The sequence below is a fragment of the Ornithorhynchus anatinus genome, chromosome 18 (assembly GCF_004115215.2).
Source record: "Ornithorhynchus anatinus isolate Pmale09 chromosome 18, mOrnAna1.pri.v4, whole genome shotgun sequence".
Classification (NCBI taxonomy): domain Eukaryota; kingdom Metazoa; phylum Chordata; class Mammalia; order Monotremata; family Ornithorhynchidae; genus Ornithorhynchus; species Ornithorhynchus anatinus.
In genome coordinates, this window is record NC_041745.1 from 5716738 (window position 1) to 5740923 (window position 24186).

Sequence of the window (24186 nt, forward strand, 5' to 3'; positions counted from 1 at the left end):
CCTTTTTTTTTTTCCTGCTCCGCCTCCTCCTCATTTCATCTCCCAAAAGGGGAGGGAGGAGGAGAAAAAATAAAAAAAGCCTCATCCTACCGAGGTTCATCCGGAGGCCGAGGACCCCCGGACGCCTCGGACACCTGGGACCCGGCCAGGTAAGGGCTAGTTCTGGAGGGGAGAGGGAGAATCCCTGGAAAAGTTGCCGGGGCACCCGCGGAGGGGGTCCCGGAAAAGGGGTGGGGGAGAGCAATCCATCCGGCAGGGGTTTACTGAGCGCTTCCTCCAGTGCAGAGCACTGTACTAAGCGCCTGGGAGAGGGCAGTCCAGTGTGGGCCGGGGCGAAGGGCAGCCTCTTTGGACCTCGGAAGGTGGCTGTTAACCTCCCCCCACCTCCCTCCTTGCTGCACACCAAAGCTTCCCCTCTTCTCCTTTTGCAACTTTGGAGGTTCAGCTGCCCGGTGCCAACTGGGGGGCCACCCCAGATGGCACGAAGATAATAATGGAGACATCCGATTCTCATTAAGAACCCGTCCTCCTGCCCCTCACTGTGCCCATTCCAGAAACCCGCCGCCGCTGCACATCGAGCCATGAGATGGATAGATAAATGATCCCAAAGGCACGACAAAATTCCAAACGCCCCCTCACCCCCCCCCCCCCGAAAAAAAAATACCCCGCAAAAGGTATGGGCGAGCTGCCAAGGAGGATTGGCAGTTTGTGATTATGAACAAGACATCTTTGGACAAAGAAATGCGTCTGCGTAGGATTTCTTCAGGTTAGGCTTTAAATACTCTGCTTAACCTTGTGACTGACTAGCCAGAGTGGGAGACAACTAGCCCAGCTCCATCTCTTTGGAGTAAGGTGCTGCAGATACACATCTTCACATCTTTTGTTTCTCTTCCTTTTTTTATAAAATGCCTCTTAATAATATAAAAAAGCTGATTTTTTTTGGCCTCATCTAGTTTTTCCTTTTGTTTGAATAACTAGTCATTAAAAACACTGCCTCTGAAGGAAGAATTTGCCATGACCAATAAAGGAAATATTTCTTCTCCATTTACTGTTCCTAGCTCACTTCCAAAGGTTAAAGATTGAATTCATTTGAGATACAGATCTAGAGGTATAGTATTACAATTGGGCTGGTGTTAGCCAGTAGTTGAGAGTATCATATAGAAGGAAATGTAGCCTTGATCATTTAAGAGAGTTAATAATCTGTCAGCAGTTGGCTTTATTGCTGTTCATTCAAATGGAATGATATTGTTGTATATTTTCAGGGTGGTGAGCCATCCTTCCCCGTCTCCCTCTTTAGTATGGGCCTCTAGGGAAAAAAAACACGGTTATTTCCTTGGAGGGAGATCTCTTTTGTCTTTGTGTATACACATATGCTATTGTGTCCATGCACACCTCTTCTGTAACATTTTCTTTTGCTTCCTCTCTACTTTTTTTCCCTCTCTGATTAACCTTATCACTTCAGTGCCAAATGATAATTTAAGGCTCTCAGAGACTGGCCTTAAAACTGCTTTGGGTGCATGTAACAAATACCGTAATTGACTCATCAAGGTTGATACTAACCTGCACTTAGAAAACAAAGAATAGGCCCTTGATTGGTGGATTTCAGCTTTCTCTCTCCAGACAGTCTGCCCAGGGTAGAAGGGCAATGTGTGAACCAGTACCAGTGTTTCATTCCTCTACTCCTTTTCTAATAATAATAATGTATCTACCCCAGCTCTTAATACAGTGCTTGGCACATAATAAGCACTTAACAGATATAATCATTATTATTATTATTGTTATTAGAAAAGGAGTAGATACAAGATAACTGGATCAGATACAGTCCTTGTCTCACATGGGTTCACAGTATAAGTAGGAGTGAGAACAGGTATTGAATCCCCCATTTTATAGGTGAGGAAACTGAAGCATAGAAAAGTTAATAATAATAATGTTGGTATTTGTAAGTGCTTACTATGTGAAGAGCACTGTTCTAAGCGCTGGGGTAGATACAGGATAATCAAGTGGTCCCACGGGAGGCTCACAGTCTTAATCCCCATTTTACAGATGAGGGAACTGAGGCATAGAACAGTTAAGTGACTTGCTCAAGGTCACACAACCGACTGGTGAGAGAGTTGCGAAGTGACTGTGATAAAATAATAATAATCACTGTGGTGTTTGTTACGCACTTAGTATGTGATAATAATAATAAATAATCATAATTATGGTATTTGTTAAGCATATATTGTGTGCCAGGCACTGTATTTGGCACTGGGGAGGATATAAGTAAATTGGGTTGGACACAGTCCCTGTCCCACGTGGGTCTCACAGTCTCAATCCTCATTTTACAGATGAGGAAACAGGCCCAGAGAAGTGAAGTGACTTGCCCAAGGTCACACAGACACGTGGAGGAGCAGCAATTAGAACCCATGACTTTCTGCTCTATCCACTACGCCATGCAGTTTCTTATGTTTAAAATTTTTGTCCAGAATGCGTCAAGCACTGTACTAAGTTCTGGGGTAAATAGAAGATAATCAGGTTGGATAAAGTCCTTTTCACACATGGAACTCATGGTTTCTAAGTAGGAGGGGGAACTCACTGTGGGAAGAGAATGTGTTTATTGCCGTAGTGTACTCTCCCAAGTGCTTAGTACAGTGCTCTGCACACAGTAAACACTAAGTAAATATGATTGACTATTGAAATCGCGTTTTACAGATGAGGAAATTGAGGCACAGAGAAGCAAGTGATTTACCCAAGGTTCACAGCAGGCAAATGGTAGAGCTAGATTAAAACCCAGGTCCTCTGACTACCAGGCCTGGGTTCTTTCCACTAAGCCACACACTGCTTCTTCTGCCCTTCATCCAATGAGCCATCTTTGGTCAGGTCATTGATTGGAAAACTGAGAGACTTGCTGAAGCAATATGTTGTGTCAAGTGATACAACTCAAGTTCTTCTGCTTACTAGTCCATTTTACAGTTTTACAGTGATCTAGTTAAAGGTTAGGTAGTAAAGCCCTGAATCTCAAGTTCATCCCTCCTTTCTAGGCCAAGGATGTCAATAGCAGGTGAACCAGAGGCTTAAGGCTGGTCAGAGTAGATTGACTCAGGTTAGGTGACATGAGGATTTGAGGAAATTTCCCCATGTCAGTGAGGAAAAAGTTTTTGTTTGTTTGTTTCCTTGCTTTTTCGCGGGAGGTCTAGGGTTTGGTGGGAATGAGGGGTGAGGCCAAGGAAAGGGAAGAGAAAAAGAAAGAAGTGGAGAGGGAGGTAGAATGATCCAGAATGGCCATCCACACTGTTAGAATCATTCCACGTCATATTGCTCCTCCTCAGGGAATCAAGAAGTGTGCTGGAAGTTAATCTCAAAATCTCCAGGCTCCCTGTCCAGCATTTCATTATTTGGAGGAAGGACCCATTAATTAATTGATTGAACCCAGATTGAGTGCTAAGCACTCTTCTGAGCACTTGGAAGTGTAGAACCAGCTCTTTGTGGACAGGGATTGTGGCTACCAACTCTGTTGTACTGTACTTTCCCAAGCGCTTAGTAGAATGCAGTAAATACCATCGATTGATTACAGCAGAAGCAAGACAGATATTCCCTGCTCTCAAGGAGCAGGAAGAAGAGGCAGAAATAATTTACATTTAGTGAGAGTAGGAGGAAAGACAAAGATACAGCAGGAGGTAGTATAAATGTATCAGGATGAAATAGCTAAATCAATAAGTACAAATAAATATGGGAATAAATAAAACTTTACATATGTACATAAAATACCTAAGTTCTAACGATGGGTGTTGGGTTGTTGAGACTGCATTGTTGTAATTAATCAGGGAGGCCTTCTTGGAGAAAATGGGTTTTTTGGCCATTTAGAACAAAAATAAAACTCAAAAGTGGAGGTGACAGAACCCTCCAGATAGTGGTCCGAGTCAATGGGGGAGACACGGCAACATCCTCGTAAGCGGCATTATTGTACCGATCCCTACCTCATCTGGGAATATTAGCAGGAAAAGTCTTCTAATCCATTTCGGTGTGCCCATGTATTTTCAGTTTTATCATTATTTTAATTACTGTAATTAGGAAGAATGATCGTAGACAAAGCTTTCTGGCAGTTAATGGCCAACTGAAACGGCTGACGGCCCCACGCATAGCCTAAGATTACTGGCTATGGAAAGCCTGACCTAATTGCCATTATGGCTATTATGAACCATGAAAATATGAAAGTAATGATCTTCCCAAGGATGGCACCATTAAAATGGTCCTACATCTTGTTTCCTCTCCTTGGCTGCTGTCTTTCCTTGTACCCATTAGGAAGTTGGAAGCAGCTCTCCTTTTTCCATTTCAGTGAAAATAATTCCTATACCTTTTCCACTGTAAATTAATCGATTGATCAATCGATGTTATTTATCGAGTGCTTACTCTGTAATAAGCACTTGGGAGTGTATAATACAAAAGGATTAGCAGACATGTTCACTGTCCGTCACAAGTTTACAGTCTACAGGATTACTTAAGTGGATTGTAAGCACCTTGAGGGCAGTGATTGGGTCTGTTTCATACTACTAATACTAATAATAATGATAACTATCATATTTTTAAGCGCTTACTATGTGTCAAGCACCGTTCTAAACACTGGAGGAGATACAAGGTAATGAGGTCAGACACAGTCCCTGTCCCACATGGGGCTTATTGTCATAATCCCCATTTTACAGATAAGGTAACTGAGGCCCAGAGAAGTAAAGTGACTTGCCCAAGGTCACACAGCAGACTAGTGGCAGAGCCGCGATAAGGACTCTTGACCTCCTGACTCCCAGACCCGTGCTCTATCTACCAGGCTTCACTGCTTACTCTATTATACTCTCCCAGGGGTTACGTATGGTGCTCGTATGAGTGCACAAGACACGGTTCACACTGAGACCAGATGTAAGTCCCCAAGATACGGTTCACAAAGATACCAGTGATACAAGCCACTTGAAGGCTACGTATAATAAGTAGACTTAACAGGGAAGCAATACCCATACCCCGAGCGGTGCAGGGAGACGCCGACACAGCTGCGCAGGAGATTGCAAGGAGCTCAACAGACCCACAGCAGTACCAGTCATAATGACATCTCAATCCTCACATCCTGATCAGTGCAGGGAGACCCAAGCAAAGCTGCACGGGAAACACAAAGGACGGTCTGCAAGACCGGCCATCGGCGGTCTCAGTAGCGAAGGGGAAGCCGACATTTTTAGAAGCTGTGCTGGTTTCATGCACAACAGTAGAGGGAGGGGGAGCTATGGGCGTGTTATCGCCTTGGGAAGCATCCTCCTGACCAAGTCCGGCCTTTCCCTGCAGTCCAGGCTTTTGTGTTTGTCCTTGCTCTGTGTGGTAAGGACTTCACTCCTGGAATTGGGCCATTCTGCACATGCTGCAGGGATGCGGCTTTTCTCTATCAGGGGCTCTCCTCCTCCCAGGAATACGATTTGAGGTGCTCACAGTTCTCATGTCGCACTGGGAGATCGTCGCGTGCTAGATTGGTTAAGTGCCACTGAGAGCCCTCCAAGTTATTCTTCTGTGGTATTCTCCTTATGAAAACTCTGTGGATATACATACCAGAACGACTTTACCGCAGAAGATGGGGCCGTTCTGAAGAGGGTGTGTCTGTGGAGTTGCTATGGGTCGGAAACGACTCGACGGCATTTGAAGATTCCCCATACAGCGCGGCGCACAGTAAGCACCCAATAAATATCACTGATTTGATGATTGATAAATGAGCTTTACAGAGAGATGAGGGAACCCCTTGTATTTGACTGCAACTAATTTCAGTGGCTGACTTTATGAAATATTTTCTTTGTGATCGAACAGTTCCGGAAAGATGTCAAACTATGTTACGAGCTCCCCAGTGAAATATCTGACCCTTGGCGATAGTCGCTTTCTCTAAAATGGGTAGCAGCAAGTTTTAATTGGAAATGATGTATAGACAGCGCTCTAATAATAATAATAATGTTGGTATTTTTTAAGCGCTTACTATGTGCAGAACACTGTTCTAAGCGCTGGGGTAGATACAAGGTGATCAGGTTGTCCCACGTGAGGCTCACAGTTAATCCCCATTTTACAGGAGGTAACTGAGGCACAGAGAAGTGAAGTGACTTGCCTACAGTCACACAGCTGACAAGTGGCAGAGCGGAATTCGAACCCATGACCTCTGACTCCCAAGCTCGGGCTCTTTCCACTGAGCCACGCTGCTTCTGCAAGTCACTAAGATGGTTTGCTTTTTAGTTGATGCGGAAGGATGGGACCCTGTATTTGGGTGAAAAGACTGCTAGAGCTCAAGAAGAACATTTAACAGGAAATGCAAATGGAATAGAGAATGCTCCTTTATTTGCCTGCCCTCAGCAGGTGGGATGAAGTGTAAGAATTTCAACTTTTCTTCCTAGTCACCTGTGTTTTTATACTGACCCTCCAAACTCGCTATTTAGGAAAAGCCCAGAGAATCTGGTCTGGGTTGTGAAGGCAAATAATGGAGAAGGCAAATGCCTGCTCAGAGAATGTGTCTTACTGTTCAGTCAACTAGTCCTTATATGTGGCAACCGCACTATGCTCTGTCCAACTTGGGTTGACGTTTTGGGCTCAGGGAAGGGCATTTTTCCTGGGGAATCCCACAAGCCTTGCCTTTGCCCTTTCTCTGGAGCTCCTTAATTTAGCGAACATGGCTTTCCACATTCCTGAGTTACCTCTGGCTATTGGACATTGGACAAACTCTCACGAGTCCATCCCACTGGACGGAGCTTCCAGATGTAGGATTTGTGGGGATCGGTGGATTTGGGATGGAGGGCAGGGGAGGGGCTCGATGCCTGACTACCTCCAGCTCTCTTTCCTCCCACCCCCTTGGGACCATTCCCAAGGGTACAGGCAAACATCCCTTGTGGGCTCTGGAGTAATAATAGTAATGGCACTCGTTAAGCGCTTACTCTGTGTCAAGCACTGTTCTAAGCACTGGGGTGGATAAAGATGATCAGGTTGGACATGGGGCTTCCAGTCTAAGTAGGAGGAAATAGGAAAATTCCCATTTTTGCTGATGAGGAAAATGAGGCACTGAGAAATTAAGTGACTTGCCTGAGGTCACACAGCAGGCCAGTGGTCGAGTCAGGATTAAAACCCAGGTCCTCTGACTCCCAGGCCTGTGTTCTTTCCACTAGGTCATGCCGCTTCCCTGATGCTTCACATTTCCTTTTTCACAGGTGCCTTGCTTGCTTCCTTTGGGCATAGCTAAGTACTATTTAGGAAATAGTAGTCACTAAGATGGTTTCCTTTTTAGTTGATGCGGAAGGGTGGGAACCCAGAATTTGGGTGAGAAGAAGATTGCTAGAGCTCAAGAAGAGCATTTAACAGGAAATGCAAGTGGAATAGAGAATGCTCCTTTATTTGACTGCCCTCAGCAGGTGGGGTGAAGTGTAAGTCTCTTGTCCTTTCTCTGAGAGCTCCCCCTCAGGAGAAGGGCTAGTGAGCAACAAAGTGGACAAAGACGGACAAAGCAGAAGCAGATAAATAATTGAGAGTTGGATGTGTAGTGCGTACACAAATAGATATTTGAATCATTACTGTTGGCAATGAACTCATCCTTCCTTTCCCCTTTTCTTAAGAGTACACAGCATTCAGTAATAGCTTAAACTCATCACTCCTACATCTTCCTCCCCACCAAAGAAAAATTGATTCTTTAAAAAAAAAAATTAGACTAATGACATTTGTCATCAGTGGCCTAAGTAGAAATAAATGAGAAATAGAAGTCTCCCTCTCCCATATAATTATCTTTGATGTGATGTTTAAAAATTTGAGGAAACACTGTCACCAAATTTTAATGAAAGCATTTTTTTAGTGACCATTTGTTTGGAGGCAGTTTTGGCTACCATTTGTGAAAAGGATAGGGTTTTTTTCTTTTTTTCCTTTTTCAATGTTCCCAAGACTGCAGAGTTTCACATCTGATGTCTTTTAGCTGTATGAAGAGAGAGAAAAGCAGAATTCTCAAACATTCCTCAGTCAAAATTTCAGTTTTCAACTTAGCTTCTGTTGGTTGCTTGCATATGGTTTTGCATAAGGGGGTTCAACCCCTAAATTAGATTGTGAGGACTGGGACAGTGACTAATTCCCAACTGCGTATTCTCTTCTAGCACATAATGCAGGGCTCTGCACCCAGAGAGAGCTCAAATATTATCACTACTCCTAACCCGCCAGTGGGTACTTCCAAACAGGTTGATCTGCAGTCCAATGGAAATATTACCTTCATAGTGCATGCCCTTTTCTTTAGAAAATATCATGTCCACCCTATGGAGTAACAGTAGTGATAGAATTTATTAAGCGCTTACTGGATGCAGAGCACTGTACTAAGTGCTGGGAGACAATACACAGGTGGGAATTAGATCGGGTTCCTGCCTATGGGTCAGAGTGTTCCAATCTCCCAGTACCCAAGATCCTTCTTTCCCGGGGTTAGGTTAGGGACCTCCACAAGAGCATCAAAATCTTCTTTTAGTCACCTGAATCTCCCTCCTCCTCCCTTTGTTCCTCTCCCAAATTTGCTTGGACCCCTTACTGAATGGGAGAACAGTTGCTTCTGAGCTGTGGGCTTCCTCCTCAACGCTGTGGTGAAGTCCTAACCTTAGCATGCCAACCAGCAGAAAACCAGTCCAGCCTGCTCTTTCCTTTGCCTCTGGAGCCAGGTTTTTTTGTTTTGTTTGTTTTGTTTGTTTTAATGGTATTTGTTACGCCCTTATAATGTGCCAGGTACTACACTAAGTGCTAGGGTCTTGCCTTATGTCGTTGAGTTGTCTCTGACCCATAACAACTTCAGGGGCACATCTCTCCCAGAACGCCCCACCTGCATCCACAATCGTTCTGGTAGTGGATCCAGAGAGTTTTCTTGGTAAAAAAATCTGGAAGCGGTTTACCATTGCCTTCTTCCACACAGTAAACTCAAGTCTGCCCTCAACTCTCTCTCAGGCCGCTACTGCCCGGTACAGGGGAGTTTTGACTTGTAGCAGATCGCCTTCCACTTGCTAGCCACTGCCTAAGCTAGGAATAGAATGGGCATGCCTCTGCTTGACTCTCCCTCCCACAGTCGAGACTGGTAGAGTACTGGAAACTTTCCAGATGTGGTCCTGGGAGGGGAAGCGCTAGGATAGATATAAGATAATCAGGTTGGACACAGTCCATGTCTCACATTGGTCTCACAGTCTTGTTCCCCATTTTACAAATGAGGAAATTGAGACACAGAGAAGTTAAAGGGAATTTACCCAATGTCACACAGCAGACATGGCATATTGGATAGAGCACTAATAATAATAATAATAGCAGTGGTATTTGTTAAGCACTTACTGGGTGCCAGGCACTGTACTGAGCACTGGGGTGGATACAAGGAAATGGGGTTGGACACAGTCCCTGTCCCACGTGGGGCTCACAGTCTCAATCCCCGTTTTACAGATGAGGTAACTGAGGCACGGAGAAGTGAAGTGACGTGCCCAAAGTCACAAAAAAACCATGAACTTCTGACTCCCAGGCCGTGCTCTATTCACTACACCATGCTGCTTGTATTAATATTACAAGTCCCAGATCCAGGCAGTTGTCAGGGATGGAAGGGGAGAGTTCAAGTCGTGAACTTGGAAGTCACAAGAAACTGGAAAGGAAAGTAAGTGTTCAATAAATACCATCCATTGAGTGACTGACTGATTGAATGTTTGAGTGAAATCACCACAGGCCCTGGGGCAATAGCCTCAGCTGTTGTTTTGATCATTCTGTTCCCAACAGTCTCTTCTCATGGGTTTAATCCTGATGCCTCTGAAGTGAAGAGGGAAAATATATATATGTATTATATATATATATATATATATATATATAATGAAAGCTGTCCTTCACCTGCAAAGGGATCATGTTGTACTTTCCCAAGTACTTAATACAGTGCTGTGAACTCAGAAAGCACTCTGAGCACATGAGAAGCAGCATGGCGCAGTGGAAACAGCATGGGCTTTGGAGTCAGGGCTCATGAGTTCGAATCCCAGCTCTGCCACTTGTCAGCTGTGTGACTGTGGGCAAGTCACTTAACTTCTCTGTGCCTCAGTTCCCTCATCTGTAAAATGGGGATTAAGACTGTGAGCCCCACGTGGGACAACCTGATTCCCCTGTGTTTACCCCAGTGCTTAGAACAGTGCTCTGCACATAGTAAGCGCTTAACAAATACCAACATTATTAAAGCACTCAATACATACCATTGATGATTGATGAAGGCACTACTAAACAATGAGTGCCTGTTCGTGATTGATTTATTTATTGAGAAGCATACTGGGCTAGTGGATAGAGTGTGACCCTGGGAGTCAGAAGGAACTGGGTTCCACTTCTGACTCTGTCACTTGGCTGCGGTGTGGCCTTGGCCAGGTCACTTAACTTCTCGATGCCTCAGGTACCTGATCTGTAAAATGGGGATTAAGACTGTGAGCCCCATGTGGGATATGGACCCTGTCCAACCTGATTAGCTTGTGTCTACCCCAAAGCTTAGTGCAGTGCTTAGCAAGTAGTAAGCGTTTAATGAATATCATAAAAAAAATTGATTGAGAATGTGACCAAAAAGATCTGCATATGACTGTTATTCATTTATCCAATCAATTATATTTTTTATACTCTCTCAAGTGCTTAGTACAGTGCTCTGCACATGGTAAGCGCTCAATAAATACCACTGATTGATTGATCAAGTATTTACTCTGATCAGAGAACTGCACTAGGTGCTTGGGGGAGTACAGTAAAAGAAAAAAAAAGAACAGTCCCTTGAGGAGCTTACAATTTAAGGGTGTTCACAACAATCCCTTCCACAATGTTTAAGTGGAAAGCTGTATCCTTGCTTTGTCAACATTTTTGACCCATATAAAGCTTATCTCTGTTTTGGAGCCTGCTTCCTAGTAATATCATCTTCATCAATCAATCAATGGTATTTATAGAGCACTTACTGTGTGCAGAGCACGTAGGGAGTGTTCAACACAGTAGAGTTGGTAGAAAGAATCCCTGGCTCCAAGAAACATGCAATCTAAAGCAGCTCTATGCTCCACTCCAGCAACATCCTTCCTTATTGCTGCTTGCCAGGCTGGGGTGTCTGCTGCATTCACAGTAGCAGTAATAGTAGTTAGATGTGTAATGTGTGCAAAGCATTGTACTAAACTCTGGGGAAAAAAGTACATGGGTGAGCTACAGACAGGGAACCTGGCCCCCAGGGGCTCACAACCTAAGAGTAAGGAGACAGAATGGCTAACACCAGATGCATAATGAAAAAAGAAAATGAAAAAATTAAGAGGCTTCAATAAATCCCACAAAAGCAGTAGAGCACTGTAGCTAGAAGAGCAGTTTCAGTCCTTTTGTAGCAGCAGATTAACTGCAGAATCAGCTCTGCAGCTACGGCTATGGTCAACCCATATTTTCGAAAGCTGAGCAGCTTCTCTCCTAATTTGATGAAGTGGAGGTGCCGGGGTTAATGCCTGTCAATAATCCCGCTGTTTCAGTGCAGTGTTTGCTTGAAACTGTTTGCTTAATTTGCCTTTGGAGCCTGAATGGTTCCCCCTTTCAGTTGCCCACAAAGCAGATGCTTGGTTTACCTATCATCCATTCTTTTTCCATATGATCCCATGCAGTATAGCTGGGTCCTGATGAGCTTGTTGCTACTTACTGGAATTAATTAGTACACATTAATATTTTCCTGTCACTGTAGGTGGAGGAAGGAGAATCTTTCCTTTTCTATTCCGTACTAAGTGCTTGGGAGAGTAAAATATAACAGAGTTGGAAGACACAGTCCTTGCCCACAACGAGTTTAGAAATTAAAGAGACTTATTCTGTTATTTTAACTTTTTACAATGATGCAAGTCTAGATTCTTTTGCACTCTCCTTTCGTTTTGTCACCCTAAAATGTTCTATTTTAGGATTGTGAGGATGAATGAATTGATGAAGGGCAACATGTGATCTTTACTAGTGTTAAATCCTTAGAACTGAATTTCAAAGTAAGTGAAGAAACAACTTTTGTTTCTCTCCAAAATAACATCTATCATACAGACAGACCAGATGTAATTTTAGGCCTCACATTCGAAGGAAGAGGGAGAACAAATATTTAAACTCTATTTTAAATGGAGGAAAATGAGGCGCAGAGAAGTTAGGTTTGGTTCCCAAGGCCACATGGCAGGCAAGTGGTGGAGCTGAGATTGGAATCCGGGTTCTCTGACCTGTGGCCTTTTCACCAGTGCACACTGCTTCTCTCCCATGATGGCGGAGTGAGGGGAGGAGGAAAGAAGGAGGTGGGAAAGGGCCCCAGACTCCCCAGGGAGATATGGGGAGCACCAGTCCTGCCCTGAATCCTTCTCAGACCCTTTTTTTCTGTCCGTGCTCTGCCTGTGTCCAGAAAGAGTGGGCCAGTGTGGATTGAGCCTGCTATTTCTGGTTTGGGGCAGGGCAAGAGTTTAAACCACTCCAGACAGATCAAAGCCTACCCTATTTATAAAGACATCCAGAAATGGAAACTCCATGACCCTACTTCTAACCTTGTTCATGGATCTCACAACCTCTAGCCAAGAGGACAACCCTGGGCCCAGAATCTTAACTGATGGCTGGGATGGCTTGCCATTGTTATTTAAGAATCACAGTTTTCTAAGAACCTTTTCAAAATGCCCAAGTCAAAGTTTTCCCCTTAAGAAAATTCTGTCACTGAAATGGGCTTCAGTCAGGGAAAGTGCACATTTACTAACGTTATGCATGTAAATGTGTGCATGTGCATATAAGAGGGTTACTTTGTCCCTGCAATTATTGGCAGCAAAATCACCAACATCAACCAAAAGCTCTTACAGGGGATATGCTGAAGACCCTGCCCTTTCTCTCTCATCTAAAGGGTGAAAAATGATTTTTCCCAGACTGTGTGAAGCCCAGACAGTGTTTGGAAGGGGCATATCTTTGAGTGCTCAGAGAGAGTTGTTTATTTGCCATGTTTTAGAAGCTGTTCTTGACATTTTTAGCTTGGTTCCTGTAACAAGATTTATGAAATCCTTTCGCCATTTTTTCTCTATCTCCACTCCTTCTTTAAAAATTATTATTAACAGGAATGTATTGAACCCTCGTGGTGTGCAGAGAGCATGGGGTTAGGCAGGTGTTAGTTGGGAGGGTTGAGTTTCAGTAGGGTAGACTACTAAGGAAGAGTCTCTAGGACCCTGGAGTTAGAAACTGGGCATTCGACCCTCAGCATTGACCAAACCACTTCAGCTGGCCATAAAGTTCATATGGGGTCTAGTGGCAAGAACATGGGCTTGGGAATTAGAGGTCATGAGTTCTAATCCCACTCTGCCACTTCTCAGCTGTGTGACTTTGGACAAGACACTTAACTTCTCTGTGCCTCAGTTACCTCATCTGTAAAATGGGGATTAAGACTGTGAGCCCCACATGGTACAACCTCATTACCTTGTATCCACCCCAGCACTTAGAACAGTGCTTGACACATAGTAAGCGCTTAACAAATACCATCATCATCATCATCATCATTTTGATCCACCTCAAACCTGCAAGTCCATCTGGGATCAGTTAAGGAGCAGTGGACAGACCTTACATTCCTGGGATTTGGTTTAAGTTGAGCCTGACTGAACCAGGCAGTGATTTCCAGCATATTTATGGGATTCTACTGGAAGGATTTAAAAAAACACACTTCACACTTTGGTTGCAACTGAGCATGTAAAGACTGGAAAATGACAGGTTGGACTGGACTGGGAAGGCAGTTGGGAAAGGGCGGGTGTCGTTGAAGTAACATGGTTGGCAAATATTGCCCAAACCTTTGGCTGTCTCAACCCCCTCTCTGCATCCTGTCAGGCAGCTGCCTGATCATGCCTTAAAGCATTTATTCTGTCTGCAAGCAAAAGGTCAGTCACTTCAGTTTGGTTCTGCAGGTTTTGTATGTCATGTATCTTATGAAGTTAAGATCATATTTGCTATGCTCATTTTCATCTGAAGCCATTATGTGTTTTCGGGGAGAGCCTGGGAATCGTATCCTTAAGTAACCTGTCCGGGAAAACTCTTACTTAAGATGTCATTGGCAGCAAGAAGTCATTTCTTAGTCACTTTTCTGGCGAAGGGGTTACAGCCCTCTGCTGTTTCCTTAATGTTCTAGGATTGTGCATTAGCTCAAAATCAATCCTTTGATCAATCAATTGGTGATACTTATTGAGCACTTACTATATGCAGAACACTCAAGAAAATACATAGAACAGAGCTGATCAGTCCATCAGTGGTATCTATTGTGTGCTTACTCTGTTCTAAGCATTGGGAAAAACAATACAATAGAGTTGGTAGACCTGATCCCTGCCCACAAGGAGCTTACAGTCTACAAGGGAGGCAGACATTAAAATAAATTACAGAAAGGGAAATATTATGGTCTAAGGATATGGGATGTGGGGCTGGGTTGACTGTTAAAGTCCTAAAGGGTAAAAAGCCAAACAGTCAAGCCAAAATGTCCAAGCAGAACTTCCCTTTCTAAGCTCCTCCCTTAGATTGGAAGCTCCAGTCTTTTGCTTGAGTTGAACTTTCCCAGTTGCTTAGAACAGATCCACGCTGGCCCCAGGAGATAACCATGGAGGACTGTGGATGAGCAACTGAGACCCCACTCTGGGGAGGGGCCTGGAGAATGGGGAGGGGGAATACCTGAAACATTATCAATCAATCAATCAGTTCATGGTATTTATTGAGCACTTATCATGTGCAGAGAACTCTACTAAGCTCTTGGGAGAGTACAATTCAACAGGGTTGGCAGACACATTCCCTACCCACAATGAGCTTGCATTCTATAATATATAACTTAAAGATATGTACGTAGGTGCTGTGGGGCTGAGGCTGGGGCGAATATCAATAATGATAATAATGTTGGTATTTGTTAAGCGCTTACTATGTGCAGAGCACTGTTCTAAGCACTGGGGTAGATACAGGGTCATCAGGTCGTCCCACGTGAGGCTCACAGTTAATCCCCATTTTACAGATGAGGTAACTGAGGCACAGAGAAGTGAAGTGACTTGCCCACAGTCACACAGCTGACAAGTGGCAGAGCCCAGGAGTCGAACCCATGACCTCTGACTCCAAAGCCTAGGCTCTTTCCACTGAGCCACGAAATGTCCAGAAGTCACATGTCCATTGCATAGATGATGCAGAAGGGAGAGGGAACTGGGGAAAAGAGGGCTTAATCAGGGAAGGGCTCTTGGAGGAGATGTGACCTTAATAATTTTTTGAAGATGGAAAGAGTGGTGATCTGACTTAGATGGAGGGGGACAGAGTTCCAGGCGAGGGGGAGGATGTGGGAAAGGGCCCTGGGAGGTCAGAGGAAAAGCATTTCTCCAGACTCCTTGCCTTGAGCAGGACAGTCAGGCCATCTGGTGAGAGAGTTGAAAAATTCCCCTCTCCCGGGGCCCTGGTCACAGTTGCTTATCACCAAAATGACACGGAATTATTTGGCTGAAGAGACCTTAAAGGTTGTCTGAACTGGCTGCTCCCTGCCTCCATGGTCTCAAACCAGCCAAGACAGATGGTTGTGTGGTCTTTTTTTAAGAGTGAGACAGTGAAGACTAGCGATCAAACTGGGCAGAAAAGCATCAACCCCTGCCCCCCTGACCCCTTCAAACATCATTAAACTCCGGGTTTTTTCAATGAGTCAGCTGAGGTTCCTATCCTCTACCCATGCCAGATTTCTCAGCCTCTTCTGCCTGAAGATGCAGACAATAGGGGGCAATTTTACTGTCCGGGAAAAATATACTAATTCAATCAATGGAATTTTTTAAATGTGAAGCATTTTACCAAATAATAATTGTGGTATTTATTAAACATGATACTAAGATCTGGGGTAGATAGAAGATAGTCCCTGACCCACACAGGGCTCACAGTCTAATGGGGAGGTAAAACAGACATTTTATCCCCATTTACAGATGAGGAAACTGAAGTTTCAGAGAAATTGAAGCCCAAGGTCACACAGCAAGAGAAGCCAGGATTAAAACCCAGGTCTGTGCTCTTTCCACTAGGCCATACCGCTTGTACAAATATTTAGAAAAGTAAAACAGAAGCAAGACATATTCCGTGCCTTCAAGGAGTTTTGAATCTAATGGGGGTTATAGTCACTCACCGTCAGCCCCTCAGCACTTATGTACATATCCATAATTTATATTAAAACCTGTCTCCCCCTCTAGACTGTAACCTCTGTATGAGCAGGGAACATGTCTACCCACTCTATTTTATTGTACTCCCTCAAATGCCCTGCACACCTTAAGAGGGGGAGACAGACCAAAATGATTTACAAATAAGAGAGATGGAGAAACAACAAAGTTAAACAGGAAGATGAACAAATATACCCTGATGAAATCCTTGATTGGAACATGCTCTGAGAAGCCAGTGTAGGAGGCGTTCTGTGAATGAAAAGTATATTTTATTCTTTTACAGCCTATTTGAATTGTTTACTGCCCCAAAACAAAAACCCTGGACTAGCAAACGTTGTCCTACAATGTTGACAGACACCTGAATATCACAGAACATTTTCTCTGCTTGCCCCAGATGGTTAGGAAGTTATACAGTGTACATTCTATATTGAGGGAAAAGAAACCTTCACGGATTTTGTTGTGTTTTACTATCAAGGACAGTGCTTGGCCCTGGGAATATCTGACAAAGTAATAATCAGAGAAAGCAGGGTATTTTGCTTGTCAGTCCCTGTAGGGCTTCTTTCTGCTGTTTGGGTGTTGGAGTTCAGTGAGGGCTTTCTTCTTTCCAACCCATCTGCTCTTTGCTGCAGCAAAATCCTAATCTGTTGTCTTGGAAATGACCATGACAGCCCAAAATTGGTGTTAGTCTTCACTAAATCAAATGAATATTTGAGAGATTCATATAAATGAGAGATTCATATAAGCTGGGAGAAAGACAATCCTCATTCACAGATGGTGGTGATTGTTTTCATACTTGGAGGATTAAATAATGGCTTCAGGCTTCTGTGTTTTTTTTAAAAGCACTTTTGTGAAATTCCCAACTCAAATCATTTCATCCATTGAGAAAACAGCACTGGCAGCTCCTATTTTTATAATTTTGCTTGTCTGTAGACTGCTGCCTCTCTTAGCTGGGGTTAGTCACCCCTATTTTGGTCATAGTAGAATCAGAAACTGGTAGAATTAGGTCACTAGACAGAAGCTTCTGCTTGGAAACAGTTGCCTGGGTTGACTTAGATGATCAATTAAAATTCACTGATGGTTTATCCAGTACCAGGTTGGCGTCCTGTTCAAATGAAGGTTGTTCAATGAGAATGGTTTCTGAATGAGACTAGGCCAAACAGGTTAGGACTCTTCAGTCCGGGAGGATGAAGGCTGAGAAGGGACACCACTGAAGGGAAAATCAGGGTGAGCACAGCACTGATCTTCATTAATCTAATGTCAGGACACAGGACTATGGTTAGGGTGGCCACTATCAGCACTGTGGAAACCTGGGCACTCCTTTGCCAATTCTGTGGATGTGTTACAATAGTAATAATAATAATTGTTAAGCGCTTACTATGTACCAAGCACTGTACTAACTACTGGGGTAACTACAAGATAATTAGGTCCCACATGGAACTCATAGTCTAAGTAGAACAACAGGTAATGAATCCCCATTTTGCATATAAGGGAACTGAGGCTCCAGAGATAGATTTTTTATATTAATGCCTGTCTCCCACCCAGACTGTAAACTCGTTATGGGCAGGGAACATGTCTGCCATTTCTATTGTATTATACTCTCCCAAGTGCTTTGTACATAATAAGTGCTCGAACAATACCACTGAGCATGATAAGGCCACCATACGGAATGTCCAGGGAGAAGGTTATTCGCAGAAATTCAGATGAGACCTGAGCCTTCTTCAGAAGTTAGATAATTTGTAAAGCCCAAATAATTGCCAAGCATGTTAGGTGGATTCCTGACCCCGACCCCCTTCCGCTGGTCCAGATCTTTTACGTTTCCCTCCCAGCTCCTTGTAAACCCAGAGTCTGAGCCATGGAACCCCCACCATGGCTCGTGTAATCCCCGTCCTCAAGGAGCTAATAATCTGATCATAACTGTGGTATCTGTTAAGCACTAACCACGTGCTAAATACTGTCCTAGGCACCGGAAGAGATACAAGTTAATAGGGTCATTCATTCATTCACTTGCTCAATCCTATTTATTGAGCACTTACTGTGTGCACAGCACTGTACTAAGCACTTGGGAGAGTACAGTATAACAATAAACAGACACGTTCCCTGCCCACAATGAGCTTACAGTCTTGAGGTCGGATACAGTCCCTGTCCCACACGGGACACACAGTCTAAGAGGGAAGGAGGACAGATATTTCATCGACCTTTTACAGAGGAGGAAACCCGCGGCCCAGAGAAGTGAAATGACTTGCCCTAAGTCAATCAAGTGCATTTACTAAGTCACATAGCAGGTAAGTGGTGGAGCCAGGATTAGAACCAAGGTCCTCTGGCTCCCAGGCCCGTACTCTTTCCACTAGGCCATACTGCTTCAGGGACACATTCTTCATGTGCGTGTTTGCTTCTGTCCTTGACCCTAGCATTGTAACATTTCAGCCTGGATAGCTCTGGACAACCAAACAGCTACTCTATTCCCCAGAAGAGAAGGAACCCCCAATTTTTCCACTAACAAAATTAATCTCATTCAGCTATGAGGAAACTAAGGCTCAGAGAGGTTCAGAGATTTGCTCAAGATCACACAGTAGGAGAGCGAAAGAGCAGGAATTGAACCTGGGTCTCGACTCCCAGCCCCATGCCCTTCCACTAAGCCACTGTCCCTCCTGCCTTATGGAAAAATTGCAGTAGTACTCACTCCCGTGTTTATTGAGCGCTTACTGCGTGCAGAGCACTGCCTAAGATGCCTATCCAATCAATAAAGGGTATTAATTGAGCACTTACTATGTGCAGAGCATTGTACTAAGTGCTTGAAGTGCTTGGGAGAATACAGTATAATAGGGTTAGTAAACATGTTTCTTACCCACAAGGGGTTTATAATCTAGAGGGGGAATCCAGTGCTAGATTTTAAGATTCTTGAGGGCAGGGATTGTGTCTACTTACTCTAGTGTACTCTTCCAAACATTTAGTGCACAGAAAGAGCTCGATAAATACCACTGATTAATGCCATACTCATTTGCTCAAACCATATCTTCCAAAATAATGACTCTCATTACTGGAAGAATGTTTCCTAATTCTCTAAAGGCATTCTAATTCAAAAGTGTTATGAGGACAAGGGTTCTTATTTGCCTAGAGATAAAGGGCTTGGTCAGATGAGTCTTAAATTCCTTTCACCAATAGGAGTATGTGATCTAAGAAAGATTAGGGAAAGGAAGGACTTCAAAACTTTTTGCAGCAAATTCAAGCATGAGCATACTATCTTTGGAGTCCTCAAGGCTCAGTTCTGGGCCCCCTTCTATTCTCCATCTACACCCACTCCCTTAAAGAACTCATTTGCTCCCATGGCTTCAACTACCAACTCTATGAGGCTGAGTCCCAAATCTGCCTCTCTAGCCCTGATCTCTCTCCTCCTCTGTGGTCTCATATTTCATTCATTCATTCAGTCGTGTTTATTGAGCGCTTACTGCGTGCAGAGCACTGTGCTAAGATGCCTTCGGAACATCTCTACTCAGATGTCCTGCTGACACCTTAAACTTAACATGTCCAGAGCAAAATTCCTCCTTCCCACCTACACCCTGTCCTTCACTGACTTTCCCATCACTGTAGACAGCACTACCATCCTTCCTGTCTAACAAGCCCGTGACCTTGGCATTATCCTTAACATCTCTCTCATCCAACCATATAGTCAGTCTGTCACCAATTCCTGGCTGCCCAGATCATTTTGCTACAGTACTGTTCAATCCACATTTCCCCACTCAAGAACCACCAGTGATTTCCCATCCACCTTCGCATGTAACAGAAACTCTACTATAGGCTTTAAAGCATTCAATCACCTTGCTCCCTCCTACCGTACCTCCCTGATTTCCTACTAAAACCCAGACTGCATGCTTCACTCCTCTAATTACAAAAAAGAACAAGAAACAAAAGAAACAGAGGAAGAAGACAAGGAAGGAAAGAAGTAGAGAGGATCCCTGTCATTATAGTTTTACACACATCACATCTCTGAAATCATTGGGATTTCATAAAATCCACTACACCTTTGTCACTCAATTTGAAAATAGAGTAAAAATAAATATTTCACCGCTTGCAGGTCACAGGTTCACAGAGGTTCCTGTCTTCTATCACATTCCACAGAGATGTCCTTGAAGTCAGTAGGAAAACTGCAGGGACAGGAAGGGCATAGCAAAATGGGGAAGAATGTGGTCTGGGCTGACTGGGTCTTTGGAATAATAATAATAATAATAATAATGGTATTAGGTGCTTATTTTGTACTAAGTACCGTACTAAGCACTGGGGTGGATACAAGTAAATTGTACTGGACACACTCCGTGTCCCACGTGGGGCTCACAGTCAAAATTGCCATTTTACAGATGAGGTAACAAGCACAGAGAAGGGAGGTGACTTGCCCAAGGTCACACAGCAGACAGGTGATGAAGCCAGCATTAGAACCCACGCCTTCTGACTCCCAGGCCCATGCTCTGTCCACTATGCCACGCTGCGGACAGCACTGAAGAGCTTGGTGGGCTTGTTTTTTCAGGTGAACCCTCCCATTCAAATGCAACATTAAAAGTAAATCCTGTTCCCAAGCTAAGCTCCTACCCAAACCCACATCCCCACTTCTCTTTTCTTCCTGCCTGCCCTGATGCAGCTGCAGGTGGTGATTTTAGCTATCCCTGGGCTAAAATATATCCCAGGGCATAACAGTGCTGTATCCTGGAAGGATAAGAGTGTCCCAAGGCAAGAATGGGGCCCAGTTAAAGATTCAAGAGACCACATTTTGCCCAGGTGTATGTTCCCAAAGAAATAAAATGATTCCCAACGTATTGCATTTTGTCATGTGTATAAACTCATCTACTTAAAAAACAATCAACAACCCAAAAAACAAAGAAAACCCCACTGCTTTCAATGGGTGCTACACGATTTGAGTTACACTGCTCTTTTTGTGTTCCTCTGTAGTCTCTTAAGAAAACAGTATGCCTATTTGGGCAAGCATCACCAGTCCTGGAACTCAGAAAATTCAAGCCTCCGCTTGCTGACTCCACGAGGGACACCTCAGCTTCCAAGTTTAAGGTATTATCTAAACAAGAAGTGAGTCATTTGCCTTCTTAATGCTGTGCTTGTGCAGAAGGGAATATGAATTTTGGTTCATGGTGGAGAGAAGGGCTGACTTTGTCAAAGGGGTCATTCCAAGGACAGAGGTCATCAATGCACATGAACTCTGTGGCCATGATATTACACTGTGGCCTGATATACTTGCTTTACTTTTCATCAGTTCTGCGATATAATTCCTCCCTCTACTTAATGCTAAAGATTATAGAAATTTGCAGATGCTTCTTTGTACCTTCACTTCATTCCCTTACTCCCCCACAGTCCTTTGTGGTTAACTCTGGGGAACGCCCAGCCCATTACCTTCACTCTGATACCAGATAAGTTTATAAGCCACTGACCAAAATATAAAGCCCAAGTTCTAAGAATCAGTTGTGCAAGAGAAGTGGGTGATCTTGATGGGACGTATTTCTTTTTTTCTGCCAGATCATAGAAGCAATGGCAGAACCCGTTCAGGATTTTGAGAGAGAAGGAAAGCAACGTGCCCTGCAGATTTACATTTAAAATGTGTGGACTGTCCCCAATTTTGATGAAATTCCTTTTTGGGTCACCGACATGTCCTGTAGGAAAAAGATACCTGTCAATCTCCCACGCCCCAAATTTCCTGTCTTGGAGCTCCGCTTTGAGAGGGACATACCATTTTAACAGGAGGGGGTTTGAGTGTCTTTCCCCCACCTCAGCAACAATCATGGCTCAGGATTTCCTACATTTCAAAGGGCTGGTTTCATGGGGCACTAATTTCCCTCTGGTTTTCTTTCAGATGGCTTGCTGGAGGTTTAAGGCGATGTATGCTGTTGTTTCCATCCTGGCGGTTTCTGGTTTATGTTTCATCATGATCAAGCTGACTTCGATGGAAATCTTAGGTTTCCCAAAGAATTATGCCACTCCCCCACTTTTCAAGAGAGACATCGGCAGCTTTATTCAGTTGCCGGAGATAGACTGCCGAGAGAGCCCCCCCTTCTTGGTGGTCCTGGTCACCTCATCTCACAACCAGATGAAAGCTCGGAGTGCGATCCGAGACACCTGGGGAAGAGTAAGGATGGTGAAAGGGAAGCAGATAAGAACGTTCTTTCTCTTAGGCATCACTGCCAACCCCAAGGACGACAGTCTGATCCTCCAGGAAAGTGAGATCTACAGAGATATCATCCAAAAGGACTTCATAGACGTGTACTACAATCTGACCCTCAAAACCATGATGGGAATCGAATGGGTTCACAGCTTCTGTCCTCAGTCTGACTTTGTAATGAAAACGGACTCTGACATGTTTGTGAATGTTTATTATCTGACCGAGCTCCTCCTAAAGAAAAATAGATCCACTCGCTTTTTCACCGGCTTCTTAAAAATGAACGAATTCCCAATTCGAAAAATATTCAATAAGTGGTACGTGAGTACATCCGAATACCCAGGGACCAAGTACCCCCCTTTTTGTTCCGGGACAGGGTATGTGTTTTCCAGCGATGTTGCTAGCCTGGTGTATAATGTTTCAGAGAGAATTCCCTTCCTTAAACTGGAGGATGTCTTTGTAGGGCTTTGCCTTATGGAGCTAAAAATTGAGCTGGAGGAACTTCACTGGGAGCAAACCTTCTTCCCAAACAGGCTCAGCTTCTCCCCCTGTCGCTTTAAGAAGATCGTGACGTCCCACTTCGTGAAACCCCACGAGTTGCTGATGTTCTGGAAGGCTTTGGAGGGAGTCCTCAATCAAGAGTGCCACTGACCTCCTGGCCGTGGGCCCTCAGTCGAGACCATCCGGGCCAGTGAGAACATCCCAGATGGCCTACTGAGGCCTCTCAGAGGGCCAGACTCAGGCCTGGGACTTCAGAGAGCTGAGTTGTAATCCTGACACTCCCCGCCCCCAAGGAATCAGTGTCCATTTCACATGCCTCTGGGACTTACTTTGTGACATGAGGGTGATTTCAGGACTGGCTTGCCCACATCGGAGGGTACCGCCCTCCAGTCATTTTCACTTGAAGCTCTTGCTCCTAAAGGGTATAGGTGGGTAGCTTGCAAAATCAGGACCACCTGATCTTAGGTTCCTACCTGAATTTCCCCATTTCACTTCACGTCTCATTTCGTTGAGACCTGGCTGAATAGCGATATTCAGTGTTTGGGGTTCTTTACCTCAGGGCCCAGAGTGAGGGATGGTCTCAAAGTGGGGGTCGCTGTTGGTGGCCTCTCACCTCAGGCAGAGGAAACGTCCACCTCCAAATTCAAGTTAATCTTTCTGGGCAAACCTCCTGCGGGGCTCTCAGAGGACATACCTTTGGGATTAGGTCTCGAGGAGAGTCACTCGTGACCAAGAGTCCCCAAGGGAGCATGCATGAGCTTGTACCTGGCCAAGGCATTGAAGTGGGTCAAGCAGGGTGTTCTGGGGCCTTTCAGGCTCTGGGTAAAATGCTTGTTCGCATTTTAAAGGCAGCTGCACTCAGCTCTGGCACTCTTAGAGACAATTATGGAAGCAGCATGGCCTAGTGGCAAGAGCATGGGCTTGGGAGTCAGATCCTAGATCTGCCACTTGTCTGCTGTGTGACCTTGGGCAAGTCACTTATCTGTGCCTCAGTTACCTCATCTGGAAAATGTGATCACCAAGTGGGACAACCTGATAACCCTGTATCTACCCCAGCACTTAGAACAGTGCTTGGCACATACTAAGCGCTTAATAAAACCACAATTATTATTATTATTATTATTCTGCACTAGGTCCCAGGATAGGTACGCGGTTAAGAGATAGGACATAGTTCTTTTCCCCCTTGGGGCTCACCGCCTATCTTATCCTCATTTTACCCATGAGGATACTGAGGCTCAGAGAGGTTAAGTGACTTACTCAAGGTCACACAGTAGGCCAGTGACAGAGCTGGGAGTTGAACCCGGCCCGTGTTCTTTTCACTAAGTCACACAGCCTCCCTTCTTAATGGCTTCTATGTTCCAATTTAAGAGAACTGAAAAGCAAGGCACTTTGGGT

At 44.4% G+C, this 24186-nt stretch overlaps 1 protein-coding gene and 1 non-coding gene across 2 annotated transcripts; one reads left to right on the plus strand and one right to left on the minus strand.

Moving 5' to 3' along the window:
• Window positions 1–53: 53 nt before the first annotated feature.
• Window positions 54–23747, plus strand: B3GALT5 (beta-1,3-galactosyltransferase 5). Its single transcript, XM_007667202.3, has 3 exons — window positions 54–149; window positions 21078–21191; window positions 21988–23747. The coding sequence occupies exon 3, from the start codon at window positions 21988–21990 to the stop codon at window positions 22939–22941; it is 954 nt and encodes a 317-aa protein (XP_007665392.1). The 5' UTR covers window positions 54–149; window positions 21078–21191; the 3' UTR covers window positions 22942–23747.
• LOC114805519 lies at window positions 8974–9111 on the minus strand. Its single transcript, XR_003753492.1, has one exon. It is a non-coding gene; the product is annotated as a small nucleolar RNA SNORA7 (small nucleolar RNA).
• Window positions 23748–24186: the final 439 nt, after the last annotated feature.

What these genes read in the sequence shown, in the direction of transcription:
- B3GALT5 (XM_007667202.3), top strand. Translation starts at nt 21,988, where the DNA reads ATGGCTTGCTGGAGGTTTAAGGCGATGTATGCTGTTGTTTCCATCCTG.